The following is a 14,216-nucleotide window of genomic DNA, read 5'->3' as shown; positions in this document are numbered from 1 at the left end:
TGGGATGCAAGTGTAAAATTCTTCCAAATAGTTGATAAAATATGACTTTTTAATAATTTATTACGTGAATAATAAATTTGGCTTGAGTATAGAATATGGGTTTGAGCATGGGAATGGTTTCAGGAATACAGGCCCAGGTGTCAGTAACGTCAGGTGTTGGTAATATAAAGTGGCTCTGTAAGTGGAGTTAAGTCCGGCTGTACTTCTACATCTGTAAAGACATTCTTTATAATAAAATTCCGGACTGCCTGCTATCCTTGTCCATGAGGTGTAGGAAAACACTTTATAAAACTTAAAAATAACAAATACAACTTCAAATTCAGCTCCTGTTTGATTCTAATCTGTACAACAATCATCATACACATTTAAACACAATCACACAAATCCGCATATGTAATTTACAAACACAATAACAGGAAAATAAATATAGAATCTTCAACAAGTAACAGCATATTCAACAAGTCCTTAATAAAATGTACAAAACCTAGTGAGGGAAACAAGAGAACAGGTGATTCTGATTATAGACTTGGCTTTTGAAACAGGAATATTCAGTCAATTGAATCAGTGTGAAGTCATATATATAGACGGACACAATATTTAAGACCCCTGCACATTTCCATCTGGGCTAACAAGACTATTTAATACACATGTACATCTGTAAATGGATCGACGGTAATTCATAAAAAAAAAAAAAAAAAGTTTGTAACAGAAATACCTGGTTAAGTGGTTAACAAAATGCATTTTCATGCTAAGAAGAAGTCCTAAAATCTAATATTTGAAGTTTCCGAATACGTTAACAACAGCTTTAGACCATGACCTCAACCTAGCATTATAGTAAAAACCTTGTTCAATTACTGGAATATTTGTTGTGCAAAATATAAATCAACCTAATGGCAGTACTGTGGATTAGTAGAGTTCATCACTTATATAAGATGTAGACAAATCCATACTTGCCCGCTCTCCCTATTTTGGACCCTAACATTGAGCATTTTCAACAAGTGAATTTGCTAAATTATTTCTATTTTCTAAGATCTGATTATTTCATCTCAACGAACAGGTCAAAAGTTGCCATTTAAAACTGCCACTTTTTCCGTAGAGTGTACATACACACATTTTATCTATGTTTTAATTTCTAGCATGCGTATTCTCCCCCATGGAAATCTCAAGAAGTTGGCAACTTGAAGTTGATATCTTTTCATTATAGCACTCGGCAAAGCCTTGTGTAAAGCTTCCAAAACCTGATCTTATTAGGCCCAGGGCTGAGATTTCACTGTCTACATCACAGAGGAGTTCCACTGGATAATAAAGGGAAGTGATGTTTTTAGTATATAACTGCTTGTGAGCTGTGTTTCTCCCCCATTAGGTAGAGATATCTAGACTTTCCGTCAGGGAAACATGTTTCTGTCTCACCCTTGGGTAGATACAGGGGGATTCCCTGTTAGGTCAATTGTATGATTTCATGTCAACAATAGCAGCCCACCAAAGATAACTCTGATTTGCTGGAAATACGAAATCAATGTATGCATTTCATGAAATTACCATATGGATTTGACGTGGAAGAAAAATAATCTTTCCCCACTTTAGAAGTTTGACTGAAAAATATCAACCCCCAGGGTAAGATTCTTACAAGTCTGGCCCTCGGTAAGATCTTGGGCTGGACATTTAAGCATCTTACCCTTTGGGCTGAGATTTTCTGTCTTACCCCAAAGGTGAGTAAATATTGTACTAATCTTTTCCCCAGCAAGAAAGAAAATAATCTGTTCAATGTCAGAGAAAAAATATATCTTGTGTGTGATATTTATTTTCATGTTCATTTGACTCGGAATTAATCACAAATTCAAGTATGACAAGATCATTTATATACAAATCAAAAGAAGTTCATCTATTGTACATGTTCTTGTGAAGACGAGAAGGGTGCACACTTCGCAATTTATATTTGAATTACAAATTTTATAATGCACATAGAGGATCTCCAACTAATTCTGATTTTATACATTTTTCTGTTTTTTAAACGTTTTTCATGAAACAAGTTTGAGATTCCCACGAATCAAAAAGGATCCGAATCTTTCTATACCCAGGACACCATTTTATCATGAAACCCTGAAATGATTAAAACGTGCAGTTTCATCAATCCCATTTGGATTTGTAGATGATGGATTTAGCTGTACTGACATCTAGTGAATGATATATCTTGTCAAAAACTTGGCAAGAGTTAAAAAGAAAAGTGAACTTTGTCTGTGGCAAATTAAAGAAATCACGGCATTGCTTCCTGTGATATGACAAAGTATTCTATATACAGCATATACAAATTGATCACATCATTACCATAACTCTCTGTAAAAAATAAATAACCCGGTCACATGTTTGCGTATGAACTCGTGTAATATACCAATGGTTATATCGGCAAGTAATAATAAAAATATATAAAAATAAACCTTTCAGATTACACGTCACAATGGTCTGGTTTGTTTGTGTTTTACGTCCTATTAACAGCTAGTCATTTAAGGATGTACCAGGTTTTGGAGCTAGGTGGAGGAAAACCAGAGTACCATGAAAATAAGCACCCACCTTTGGCCTGTATCAAATCAGTGACTAATCATAGGTAGAAAGAAACCTTGACCCCTCGGCCACCTCGTCACAATGGAAACATTAGATACACACCAAAGACTGCTTCACTTTATACTCTTACAAAGACCAGAAAATTATTAATCATGTGATTACATTTCATATGAATTTTACGAAATGAGTCTTAAGAATTTGTCATTCAAGTTAAAATGAAAAAAAAGGCAAATTTTATGAATCTCATATGAAATAGACAATTAATTGAGATTTTTTTTTTAACTTAATTGTATGGCAAATGTTGATATTTGACCCCAGTTAGCGCTCAAAAGTTGACCTTTGTTGATGCAGTAATGACAGTAAACAACATCTCAACAGCTAACAATTCAACTAAACCATATCGTAAGCGTACATATTCTAGAGGTATTTAATTGAAGTGCTTTTCATGTCATAGATTGTGTGCTTAACTATAACTGTTTATTGAAGTTTCTCTATATAATTTCTCATTGCAATATATTATGAGTGGGCCAATTGATCAATGTACTAAGGCCAAACAAAAATATATGTCTGTTTAGGGTTCCCGACCAACCCTAGCTTTTTACCCCCGACCTAAAACTTTTTGATGAAAAAAACAAAAACAAAAAATTGACCTACCTATCCTTGTTTTTTTGCCCATGCAACCCTAAAGAGACAATATTTTTATGTGTTAAAACTTATGTAACACGCTTACATTTTGAGTCAACAAAAATTAATACTTTTATGGTACCATTTTGAAGAAAGGACGAAAAATTGTTCAAGCAGCAAAATAAAATACAGAATGCTTTGCAATGAAACAAAAGACTACTGTATGGACACTGGATTTCTGAGAGGACGGGTGATATCAATAACCCACAGCCTCATTACACTGTACAATGTCCCAGACTGTAGTTGATATACAAATGATTTCAACAACATTAGACTACATATATAAATGAACTAAAGCACTTTGGGTTCAACGTGAAAAGCAACAAGACGATATTGATATGATGTAATACAAAATAATGACAAATTTTAAAAGAACAATTTACTTTTCACAAAATTATCCTTTGTTATGCGACTAACAGAAAAAAGAAACTTTACCATATTTGATGCTGTTTCAATGTTTGATCCCCTGCTACAATAAATATCCATTTTCTCTTTGTTTTATCATGAAGAAAATAAGCTATTTTGTTTATGAAATCTTCCCCTACCTTGAGGGTGTGACGTTTTTTGGTTAGACAACCAAAATAAATCACGAGGGTTGGAGATTTTCTGTGAAGGGTGGAGAATAAATGCTCCCCAATCATCCCTGTCTACAGAAAAAAAAGTATTGATAAATGCTGTCCCAAATATCCAAACTCTCAAACATAAGAGAATTAACACCATAAGACAGTCACTACATATTAGCATACATCTTAGGAAAGTAGTATCATATGATAAATCTCATTTCAGTTCACTTGGCTGGGGCCTATAGTAAACTAGATATGGAGAGGAGATATTCACTTGATAAACCAACATCAAACTTAATGTCACCCTGGTAAAATACTAGCCGCTTCCTACCGACTAGGCTAGGCAGAATTTCTCTCTAGCTCATTCAGTAGAGCGTAAGACTAGTAAGTAAGTCAGAGGTCCCAAATTCGACTCCTGGTAGAGGTATTGAAAAGTGAAAAAATAATGACCTCTCCCAGATTTTTTTGCTCAGTTTTACTGCCGAATACAGGCTGTTTCCCCTAACTAAAAAGTGCCTTATTTTACCAAAATGACCAAAAACTGAGGAACATATTCCCAATTTAATGCATGTTTGTCATGTTCTTTGAAATTACGATCAAAAGTATCTATCTGACCAGATTATTTAGAGTGAAACTCTCTTAGAATGGAGATTTGTGTCACTGTAAGATACCATACAGCCTTAAGTGATATTAATTCTACTGGAAAAAACATATCATTGGTGAAGTCATTCTATGTCTGCTTAATTTATGTTCTCACTAATTCTTAACCTCCCAGTTAATTTAAATACAGCAACAACTATTTATAAATGGCACTTCATTGCTCTGATAAGATGAATAGTTAAATGATAAATAAGACTACAACAAGTTAGCTATTTTAGATGCACAACACATCAGTATAACAATGACAGTCACAGTTTATAACAGATCTCCAATGATTGGTCCATATATTTATCCTAGGGGCATATGTAACAAGGAGTCTATTGATTGTGTCCTATTAATGAATGATACCAGGATCTGTTCTCCCCTACATCTGAAAATGTTACAAGATATATGATTGGCTATCACATCAGCCAATCATCAAGATTGTTTCTGGTCACTTCCGAAGAAAAAGTTGTTGTGTTTGTGGGAGGAATTTTCAGGAAGTTCTAAGTTTTCTCTGGCTGCCAGTATATCAGCGTGGATTTCTGTGACTAGTTCATCTATAAAGTAAAAGGAAAACATGTTGATTTGAAATACTGTAATACAATGTATAAAGATATCTCACAATAAAGTGTCAAATACATATTCCGTGCTATTCAACTTGATCTTGGAGCATGACTCTGGATTTTTTTACACTTAAATTAGATATTTCTAATCCATGAACTTGCAATCTACAGTGTTCTCCCCAGATTTTTTTGAAAGAAGCATGGTATTTCAATATTTCTGTTAAAGCAGCACTCTATGTAAAATCAAAGCAGCATGGTAACTTTAGATTTACTATGAATATATAGCAGAGAAGATCTAGGATAGCAACATAGCAAGAAATTATAGGAGCATGGTGCCATGCTGCAAATATGATCCATTCCTATATATATTCCAAGATCTGATGATTTTCATTTTAAAAGATCAGCTCAAAGTATGTAATTTTTTGTCTCTAGGTGGCACATATACACGTTTTATTTATGATTAATGTTTGAGCATGAAGAATACTACCCTTGAAAACTTCAGAGTGTTAGCAAGTATGAATTATTCCTCAAAATTGTGATCTTTAAACTACAGGCCAAATGTAATCTATCTAACTGAGTATGGCTGTTCAAAACTTGATAATACAATTCTTTTTGGACATTTTTTATAACATCAAGCTTTATTTCAGTTTTACAGCATTGATCAGTCTGGGACATCGACTATGCAGCCACCTTTTATTTCCTGAACTTTGTTTGTAAGCAGAAATATTTGTATGTCATGTTTATTGTAACTCACAGCCTGGTATCCTTAATGTAGATTAGTAAATACGTCAAGTTTAAATACCACAGGAAAACCTCAAATTTCAAACAGCTCTCCTACGTATACCCTGCCCTTACTTTTTAATTAAATAAATTCTAAGATTTTAAAACTGGACCAGCTGTTTATCAAAAATGTCAATATTTAATCATTGTCAGATGCATTTACAAGCATTAGTGGTATGTGTATATAATCTGATATATATATGTGCTATATAATCTGATATCTATATGTGCTTAAACAGTGGGGACAGCCTGAAGACATATACACTGTAATTTATTTTCATTTCTCAACTGAACAGAACATTTCATTACATATGAACCATGGTCTGTTAGAGATTTCTTTATCATGATTTAACATCCTCGTGCCAGCCAGGGCCATATGAAGACGACGGCCTGGTACAGACAAGTAATAAAAATCTTAAATCCCTGAGTTTGTGCCTGATGTACAAGCTCCCTGCATTTACGGCAGTCAAAGGTCACTGGCATTACTAGTACACATGATATTTGACCTGACATTCACAATCAAATTGAGCTTGTGAATAAAACACATAGCGTTCAAGCACAGGTATATCGCACATTAAAATATTCAACTGAATACATTAATAAAGAAAACATGCTCTAGTACCTTCAGGCCGAACAGTGATTTCTGATTCCATAGTATCCAGTAAAACGACCTGTTCCCACTAGATTATTTTTTAATTTATATTTAATGCTTTATTTCCAAATTTAATGGGGTTTTTAACACTGCTTTAAAACAAGTTAAGATTGTTATCAGAAATTAGTATTTTAACATTTCATCTTTTCTTTAGACTGAAGCAATTAAACTCAAAGTAAAAATGATGAATTTTATTATTATTATTATTAGATATTTTCAAAATGGCAGTTTCCTCAGTTTTTTGCAATATCCTGTACATATAATCAAAACATTTCCCATTTTTTGGTCAAATCTATTTCCAAAACTATTACAAAGCTAACAAGTTTGGAAAATGCCCTTGACCAAAAATGGGGAACTCAATGATCTATTGGGTCAAAAACAGTAAAAATATTTTAATCATATATACGTAGTGTATGGCAAAGAAAAGCCATTATCACTGTCTGTAAATTGAGATGCATAAACCATCAAACTCAAAACCAAACACTTACCTAAAGAGGAGAAGTTTTTCATGGGTCGTATAAAGCCCAGCATGACTGTCTTAAGTGTACTACCATAGAAATCTTCACTAAATGTGTGGATTATATGGGTTTCCTGGAAATAAGATAATACAAGCTGTGGTAGTTTTTACACCAAAATAATCTACATCATAAATAATCAAATACTTCTATCATTTTCTACCACATCATTGATTTAACAACTTCTTTCATTGGTTAAAACCTACAGATATAACAACACCTGTCATTGGTTAAAAATTTACCTACTGATGTAACAACACATTTCATTGGTTAAAACTTTCTTTACCTCATCATTAATGTAACAACACATTTGAAGATTAAAACCTGTTAATGTAACATAACATTTCATTGGTTAAAAACTTGTCTACCACATCATTGATATAACAGCACCTTTCATTGGTTAAAAACTTTTCTAAAAACATCATTGATATAACAGCACCTTTCATTGCTTAAAAACTTTTCTACCACATCAATGATGTATAAACATGTTTCATTGGTAAAAAGTATGTATAATTAAAATGCCACTTCAAATACTGAACTTACCATTGACCTCTTTTCATTATTGTAGTACGGGTTGTTTCCTATACTCATCACCATTTCATAGGCAGGTCCATTATCTACATTGGCCCAGCCGTAGTACACGCCCCCCTGTATAGCTTCTGGTAGTTTCTCTACCACATCTTCTGGGAAATTGGCTGAAAAATACAACAGTTCTCTAATAATGTACAGTTGTACTTCATTTTAATTAGATATTAAAACAATTCACTCCAACATCGGGAATGATATATTTCAATTAAAGAGACTGGTCGGGGAAAAAATGTCATATTTGCTAAAATGGCATACACATGTTTAAAATACCTTCTTATGAAATATATCGATACAAATTTTGCTGAAATTCACTCCCTAAGAGTAAAAATTATAATTATATTAAAGAAATCCTAAATCGTCACCTGACAGTCTAAAACTCTCAATTGACCCAGATCAGTTATGTAATTTCACCGCACGCGCGTCATCAACAAGGCCAAATGTAAACATCGCGTCGAAAGAAAAAGATGCATGCAAAAGTCATGACAGGCATGAGGTATCAATACCGTTACAAATAACAACAACATATAGGTAGGAAAACTGCACTTGCATCATGCATGACCTTTGAAAACAGTTATTTACATATAGTATTACTGTCTTGTCCGCTAGTTGAGTCCGACATGGCACATGAGGGCGTGCTATTGTTGTTATCTTCACTGCCTCACTTTCGAAACAACCACGTGACATATATAAATAGATCTGCGCTAAATTTACCCGGGGCTTCCCCGATATTTCAGTGGTCAAAACTGGACAGTGCAAGCATAACTCGACCATCATATTGCTGTGGTATAACTTTTGGAAGGCCAGAGATCGCATTTAGACCCGTTTTTTTCCCCCCGACCAGCCCCTTTAAGTGTAATGTACATAAAATGGTCTAGTAATATTTCAGTTTTGTTTTTTAGTGAACCAATTGTATAGGTTTGTTTGTTTAGTGTTGGTTCACTCGAAGTCACAACAGAAATGGACCTTAACCAGCCAGGTGAGACCCCAATCACACAATTATGGATAGGACGCCGGATTAGCCACGGATACGATCTGGCATCATTCTTGGCAATCTGTAGTGGTCCGTAGCTGTTTGTATTATATCCTGGGTCAATCGTAGTAGTACTTGTATATCTGTGACAAATTTTGAGCATGTTCAAAAATTCACCACGGATCAGACAACCGTAGTACATCCTTACTGATCCGTAGTAGAACGTACTTATCCTTCGTAGTCCGTAATAAACCGTAATTATCCGTACTTATTCGTAGTACATCCCAAGCCTCAAGTTGCCAAGGATCGGTATAGTTAGTAACGGTGAACTACGTACACTAACCCGGAATAAGATCAATATTAAGTTGTGGAATGAACACGCGAACATGGGAGTTCGTATACGGATTGCTTACCCTGGCAGGTCTGCAGCGCTCTGTTCGAGTTCGTAATAAACTGTGCCAGACCGTTCTAATTCGTGCTAACCCGTACTAAAATCGTAGAGAACCATTGTTAATTGGCAGTGCATACGCCGTGACACGTGTCATTCCATACTAATCGTACTGAACCATAGCAATCCGCATCACTCCCTGTTGTCACTAGCCCCTTTCCATAGTCAAACTGTTGTACATCTGTGAATGTGTGACCGGGGCACGAGATGTGTTATTCTCTTACCCTGGACAGGGATATCCACCATTTTACCGGAATGAGATTTTCTTATCTCACCCTAGGGTTGAGACAAGCTACACGTGCTCTTTGCACGTTCTCAACAATTGCATGACGTCAAAGCAACAATATCATGACGTCACGGAAACAATACAATGATGTCATGTCTACAATTCAATCGCATCATATCAACATTGTCTTGCACTGATGGAACGGCAATATTATATAGATAAGAGGGTAAACAGGGTCAGAGAAAAATAACCCTCGGGGTAAGATTCTTAAGCTGTCAAACACTCAGCAAGCCTCGTGTTTGGCAACTTAAGAATCTAACCCCTCGGTTTGAGATCGCCCTGGGGGTGAAAGATTCTATTAGTGTCAATAGTAACCATACATTTTTTAGTGGTCATCTTATTTAACTACATTATGTGTGCACCAAATCATCAACGCACTAATCTGTTAAATTTCTAATAATTCGCTAAAATTTCAGTTTGTTAAAATAAGCATGTCACAGTATAATCATATTACCCTTGGGGGAACTATTTCATCAAGATAAATGAAGTGATGATAATTTGACTGAAAGGTAAAAGCTCTTTAACAGCAAATCAATTTTGTTGTAACCCTTTCTCTCATAAAATCACCTTTGAGACAACGGCTTCCCCAACAGACTATTTAAAATGTTTTTTTGTCAAAATGTCTTACATTTACTAATTTGCATAATAAATATTGCCTATCACCTTCAAGTGGAAGTTATCCAGTCATATTTACTAATGTTAATTCTAATGAAGTTAGATTTTTTTAAAGATTTATGACATTTTCCTATCTACATTTACTATTAATTTGTCAATTAAGAGTAAATATACTTCTTTTGACATTTTCACCTCTGCCACCCTATTTCTACTTGTGAGAATTAAACTTTAAAGTTTTGGCTGTTAGGTATAGCTGTCAGTCATGGGTGACTGGCTACAAATGGTTACTTTGTCGACCTCATGACCCTCTGGTAAAAAATACTGGTAGTGTCAGTGTACCTCTGCTTACGTGTCAGTATAAAAATCCGGGGTTAATACCCTACATGGTCAAACACACGTTGACCTTAAAATACATTGTACACTCTATAAAGAAAACAAATTTGTACCTCATGATTAATTATCAGACAGACACAGAGACTGTAACTGTTTTTGATACATGACTAATGGTATACAGTGTCTGGGATCAATCTAGACTTGATTCACTACCATTTAAGGGTAGTTTCCCATACAGAAGAAAATTCCCTTGTTTTTTGAAATTCCCTATATGTGCTTCAAAATTCCCCTATTTCAGAAAGAAAATAGTGGTTTTTCTTCACATTATTTCTCCTATATATGTTTTCTTTAAAGTTCAGAAGTTAAAATACATAATACTGCATATATACATTTTCATCACATAATTTAAACAAAATTCTACAATTTTCAGCTAAGAATTATCAGAGACATATATATTACATACATATATATATTAATATGTCTCTGGAATTATTTATAAATTGAAATATACTGCACACATGTGTTGGACAAAACATCTTCATGGCGCTAGAGCCTTGTATCAAAATTTTGATTTTCCCCAAATCTGAAAAAGGGTAGATTCCCCAAAAACCTAGATTGAACTCTGACTGTGTAATAGTAGTTATATTTTGGTCAACCAACAAGAGACCTGTGGGCCTTAACAATCATCTGAATAAATTACAAATTTTATGAAAATTATAGTTATAAATGGATAAATCTTACTATTTTGTCTTTCAGGCGAAACAAAAAATATTAGGTGTTTCTGGTAACCTTACATATCTAATTATTTTTCCTACCCTAAACTTTCAAAGGCAATTTTCAAAGAAGCACTATTTAAGTCAAGACCATGCACTCTCCTATATATAAACCATATAATATTATTTGTGAACTACCTACTTATATATATATATATATAACCTATGTTTTTCCAACATGTTACAGCAACACATATATATTTTTTGCCTGTCCTTATGGCTTGGACTTGATAAGTCGAATACTGTTTTCAATATTTAAATTTGACTTTTTGATGGTTGACATGATTTAGGTGAGTTACAAGAAAAGTGGCTTGAGCACAGAATCCATGCTTGAGCATAAAAACGGTTTCATGAATACGGGCCCTGGTATAAATATTCATCCAGCATTAACTTTTACAGTTTTGTTTCAAGTGACATATATATATGAGGCAACCTTTTGGGGCTGGCCCCCTCTGGAGTTATATAATACACTGAAAATGTAAACAAAATATCCATTTTGATTCACAATATCTATTATCTGAGGATTCAATTTCCCATAAACATCTGTTTGACCAGAATATGCCTGTGAACAGATGACAGGGTTAGACCACAGGGGCACACAACTACTATTAAGAGTGGGTTTTTTTTATACTTATAACGTACCCAGTGGCTGAAAGTCTAACAAGATCAATATTAATAGTAGTTGCGTGCCGCTGTGGTTAGACACTAATTTTTTTTGCTTGGTACTCCACAGGAATAGATTATTTACTAGTCCTTTGACGATGTAACTTATCCCAGATTTCCTGATCAGGAAACATCACGATCTACAGCATGAAACATCAAAAGTAATCGACTGTAGGGGACTTAAAGTAATAACTGTCAATACACCCTATATTTATATTTATGATTTAATTGATAGATCTGTGTCCTAACAATGCTAGAGGCTTATTCAATTAATATGGTCAGCTTTATTATCAACAAATATCTGATAAAAATAGCCGATCAGCACATGTACCTTCCAAGCATCCACTATTACTCACTTACCGATGTAGTAGATTTTAATTGAACATAGGATTACGGTCGCCCTCTAGCTTCAATCTCGAGGAAATTTTCTTCCCTGTTACAAATGGTATCTGAGCCCTTCCTGTGGTGACAGGGAGTTAGAACCTGGGTTGAGGTGTTCGAGGCCGAACACATTTAAAAAGGGGGGAGTAGTGGCATATTTTGATTGTACATAGGATTACGGTCGCCTTCTAGCTGCGATCTAGAGGAAATTTCCCTTTAGCTCAGTGGTCTGTGTTCGACTAGGAACCTGGAGAGCCAGGGTTCGATCCCCGGTGGAAGCACACTATTCTCTTTCCTGTTACACCGGTATAATGGTCACATTACTATTACCTTGTCATTGTTTGTTTTTTTAATTAGGTGATGGGTTTTATCCTGAATAATTTATGGTGTTCAATGATAATGTATAAAGCTGTAGTATAATAGGCCATCCGCAAACACTTTTCATCACAAAAACGTCACATGAATAACATATAATGTGTATGTGACTTTCAAATGTCACTGTGACAGCATTGTAATCGGTGTCAAAATGATTATGAAATACTTATGAAATATTAAAACTATCAGTAATCAGTCAGAATGTAAAAAAACTGGATTTGATTATTATTAAATGATGCGCCCAAATGAGGAGGTACTAGACTAGCATGTCCACGTGTTTTATGTAAGAAGATTTGACCAGAATCAGAATATATTTCTTAAATTGGTTACTATAAGTCTGTAAATGCAGATCTATTTATAAATCTAACTTATGAAATACACATGGACACAGCGATTATGAAATCGAAATGTTCTTATCGAGTTATCTAATATCAATAATATCGACAGCAAGTTATTTCCAGAAGGATCTGTCAATTTTACCTGTCGGTATTCCAAGCTCTTTACTTCCTCTACCAAATCCTTTTATCACCTCTCCCTTAGCGTAATATGGAAAACAGGACATGTTGTCTGATGAGGTCGCCGTTCCGCTGGTCTGCTCAGTTATGACGTTGGAGAGGTGTGTACTATGAATAACGTTTTCGAGTCTAGAAAGGTCAAGTTCAATACAAGGGAGACTACTCTAAAATCGTAAGCTTCCTCGTGACACGGATTAAATTCTTGCCCATTATCTTATCAACCGTTCGCTACGGAATCAAACAAAACTATAAATTAGAAATAGATTCCAGTTATTTTGAGACATTTAGAAAATAGATTTTAATATAAAATTTAAGAAGCCGACAACGGACACACTAAAATCCGGAAAACCTCGCATTGAATTAGATTACATGTATCTAAGTCCGTGATTACCTTAACTAAGTAATAAAAGTTTTCATTTAATGCACCTACATGTATACATGTTTTAACGTAAAAAATCAACATAAAATAGCAACGCTTCAACAACCTCTAACATATAAACAATTAACTGTCAGCCACTTTATATCAAACATTCCGCTTTTATCCCTCAAAAGAGTGTATAATACAAAATTAAGAATAAGAAAAGTATGCAATGTACAAATTGTGGTTAATACATCGTTATCGTTCACTGTATCATTGTTCTTTGCGGGAGGGTGTATTCACCCTTACATTCAATCTGGTAAAGTTTACATTATATCAGAGACGTTCATAGGATTATAAAACGCATGCTCCGTCTTGAATAGTTCTAATTGCACCGTTGAACTGTCACACTAAATAGTGATCCATGTCACTATTTACTGGGACTTCCTTTTGATATCTCTCTGAATTACTGGAAAGATCATCCAGACCTTCATGGTCCAGTGACTCTGCTAATTAGGGATGCTGGGAATCTGGACTTAAAAAATTGTGTTTAGCGAGTCAGTTTCTCAAAAAGTGTACATGTTATTACAACCAACCCTGGAATGTAGCTGCATTGCAGTATGGACATCTCATCACATCCTATAGATTACATGCGTACAAGTTTCAGGGTTGTAAGGTCAAGGTCACCGTTATTATTTTCAAAAACCTCAGTTTCCTTTTTTCAGGGACAGTATATAGAGTATACGTCCCTGCTTTTTTATAATTCCTCAGTCAAAATACAACCATTACAATTTCTAGTATTATTAAATTAAAATCTCTTACAAGCTCAATGTATACTTTTCATTTTCCCAAATTAGCACCAAACGAAGAGTGCCATGTTTATTAATCATTACAGTGTAATAGCTTGTGGGGTCCTGTAGGGAACATGTATTGCTTTAGAAATACTCGGTATG

At 34.5% G+C, this 14,216-nt stretch overlaps 1 protein-coding gene across 1 annotated transcript; it reads right to left on the bottom strand.

The window, feature by feature from the left end:
* Positions 1-318: 318 nt before the first annotated feature.
* Positions 319-13,048, bottom strand: LOC110441236 (riboflavin kinase-like). The gene is made up of 4 exons (XM_021484342.1): positions 12,871-13,048; positions 7,502-7,653; positions 6,932-7,034; positions 319-5,005 (listed from the first exon to the last, which is right to left on the bottom strand). The coding sequence occupies exons 1-4, from the start codon at positions 12,950-12,952 to the stop codon at positions 4,884-4,886; spliced, it is 459 nt and encodes a 152-aa protein (XP_021340017.1). The 5' UTR covers positions 12,953-13,048; the 3' UTR covers positions 319-4,883.
* Positions 13,049-14,216: the final 1,168 nt, after the last annotated feature.

The sequence above is a fragment of the Mizuhopecten yessoensis genome, unplaced genomic scaffold (assembly GCF_002113885.1).
Source record: "Mizuhopecten yessoensis strain PY_sf001 unplaced genomic scaffold, ASM211388v2 scaffold715755, whole genome shotgun sequence".
Lineage (NCBI taxonomy): Eukaryota > Metazoa > Mollusca > Bivalvia > Pectinida > Pectinidae > Mizuhopecten > Mizuhopecten yessoensis.
Note: the sequence above shows the minus strand (reverse complement) of the source record. Positions and strands in the feature narration are given on the sequence as shown.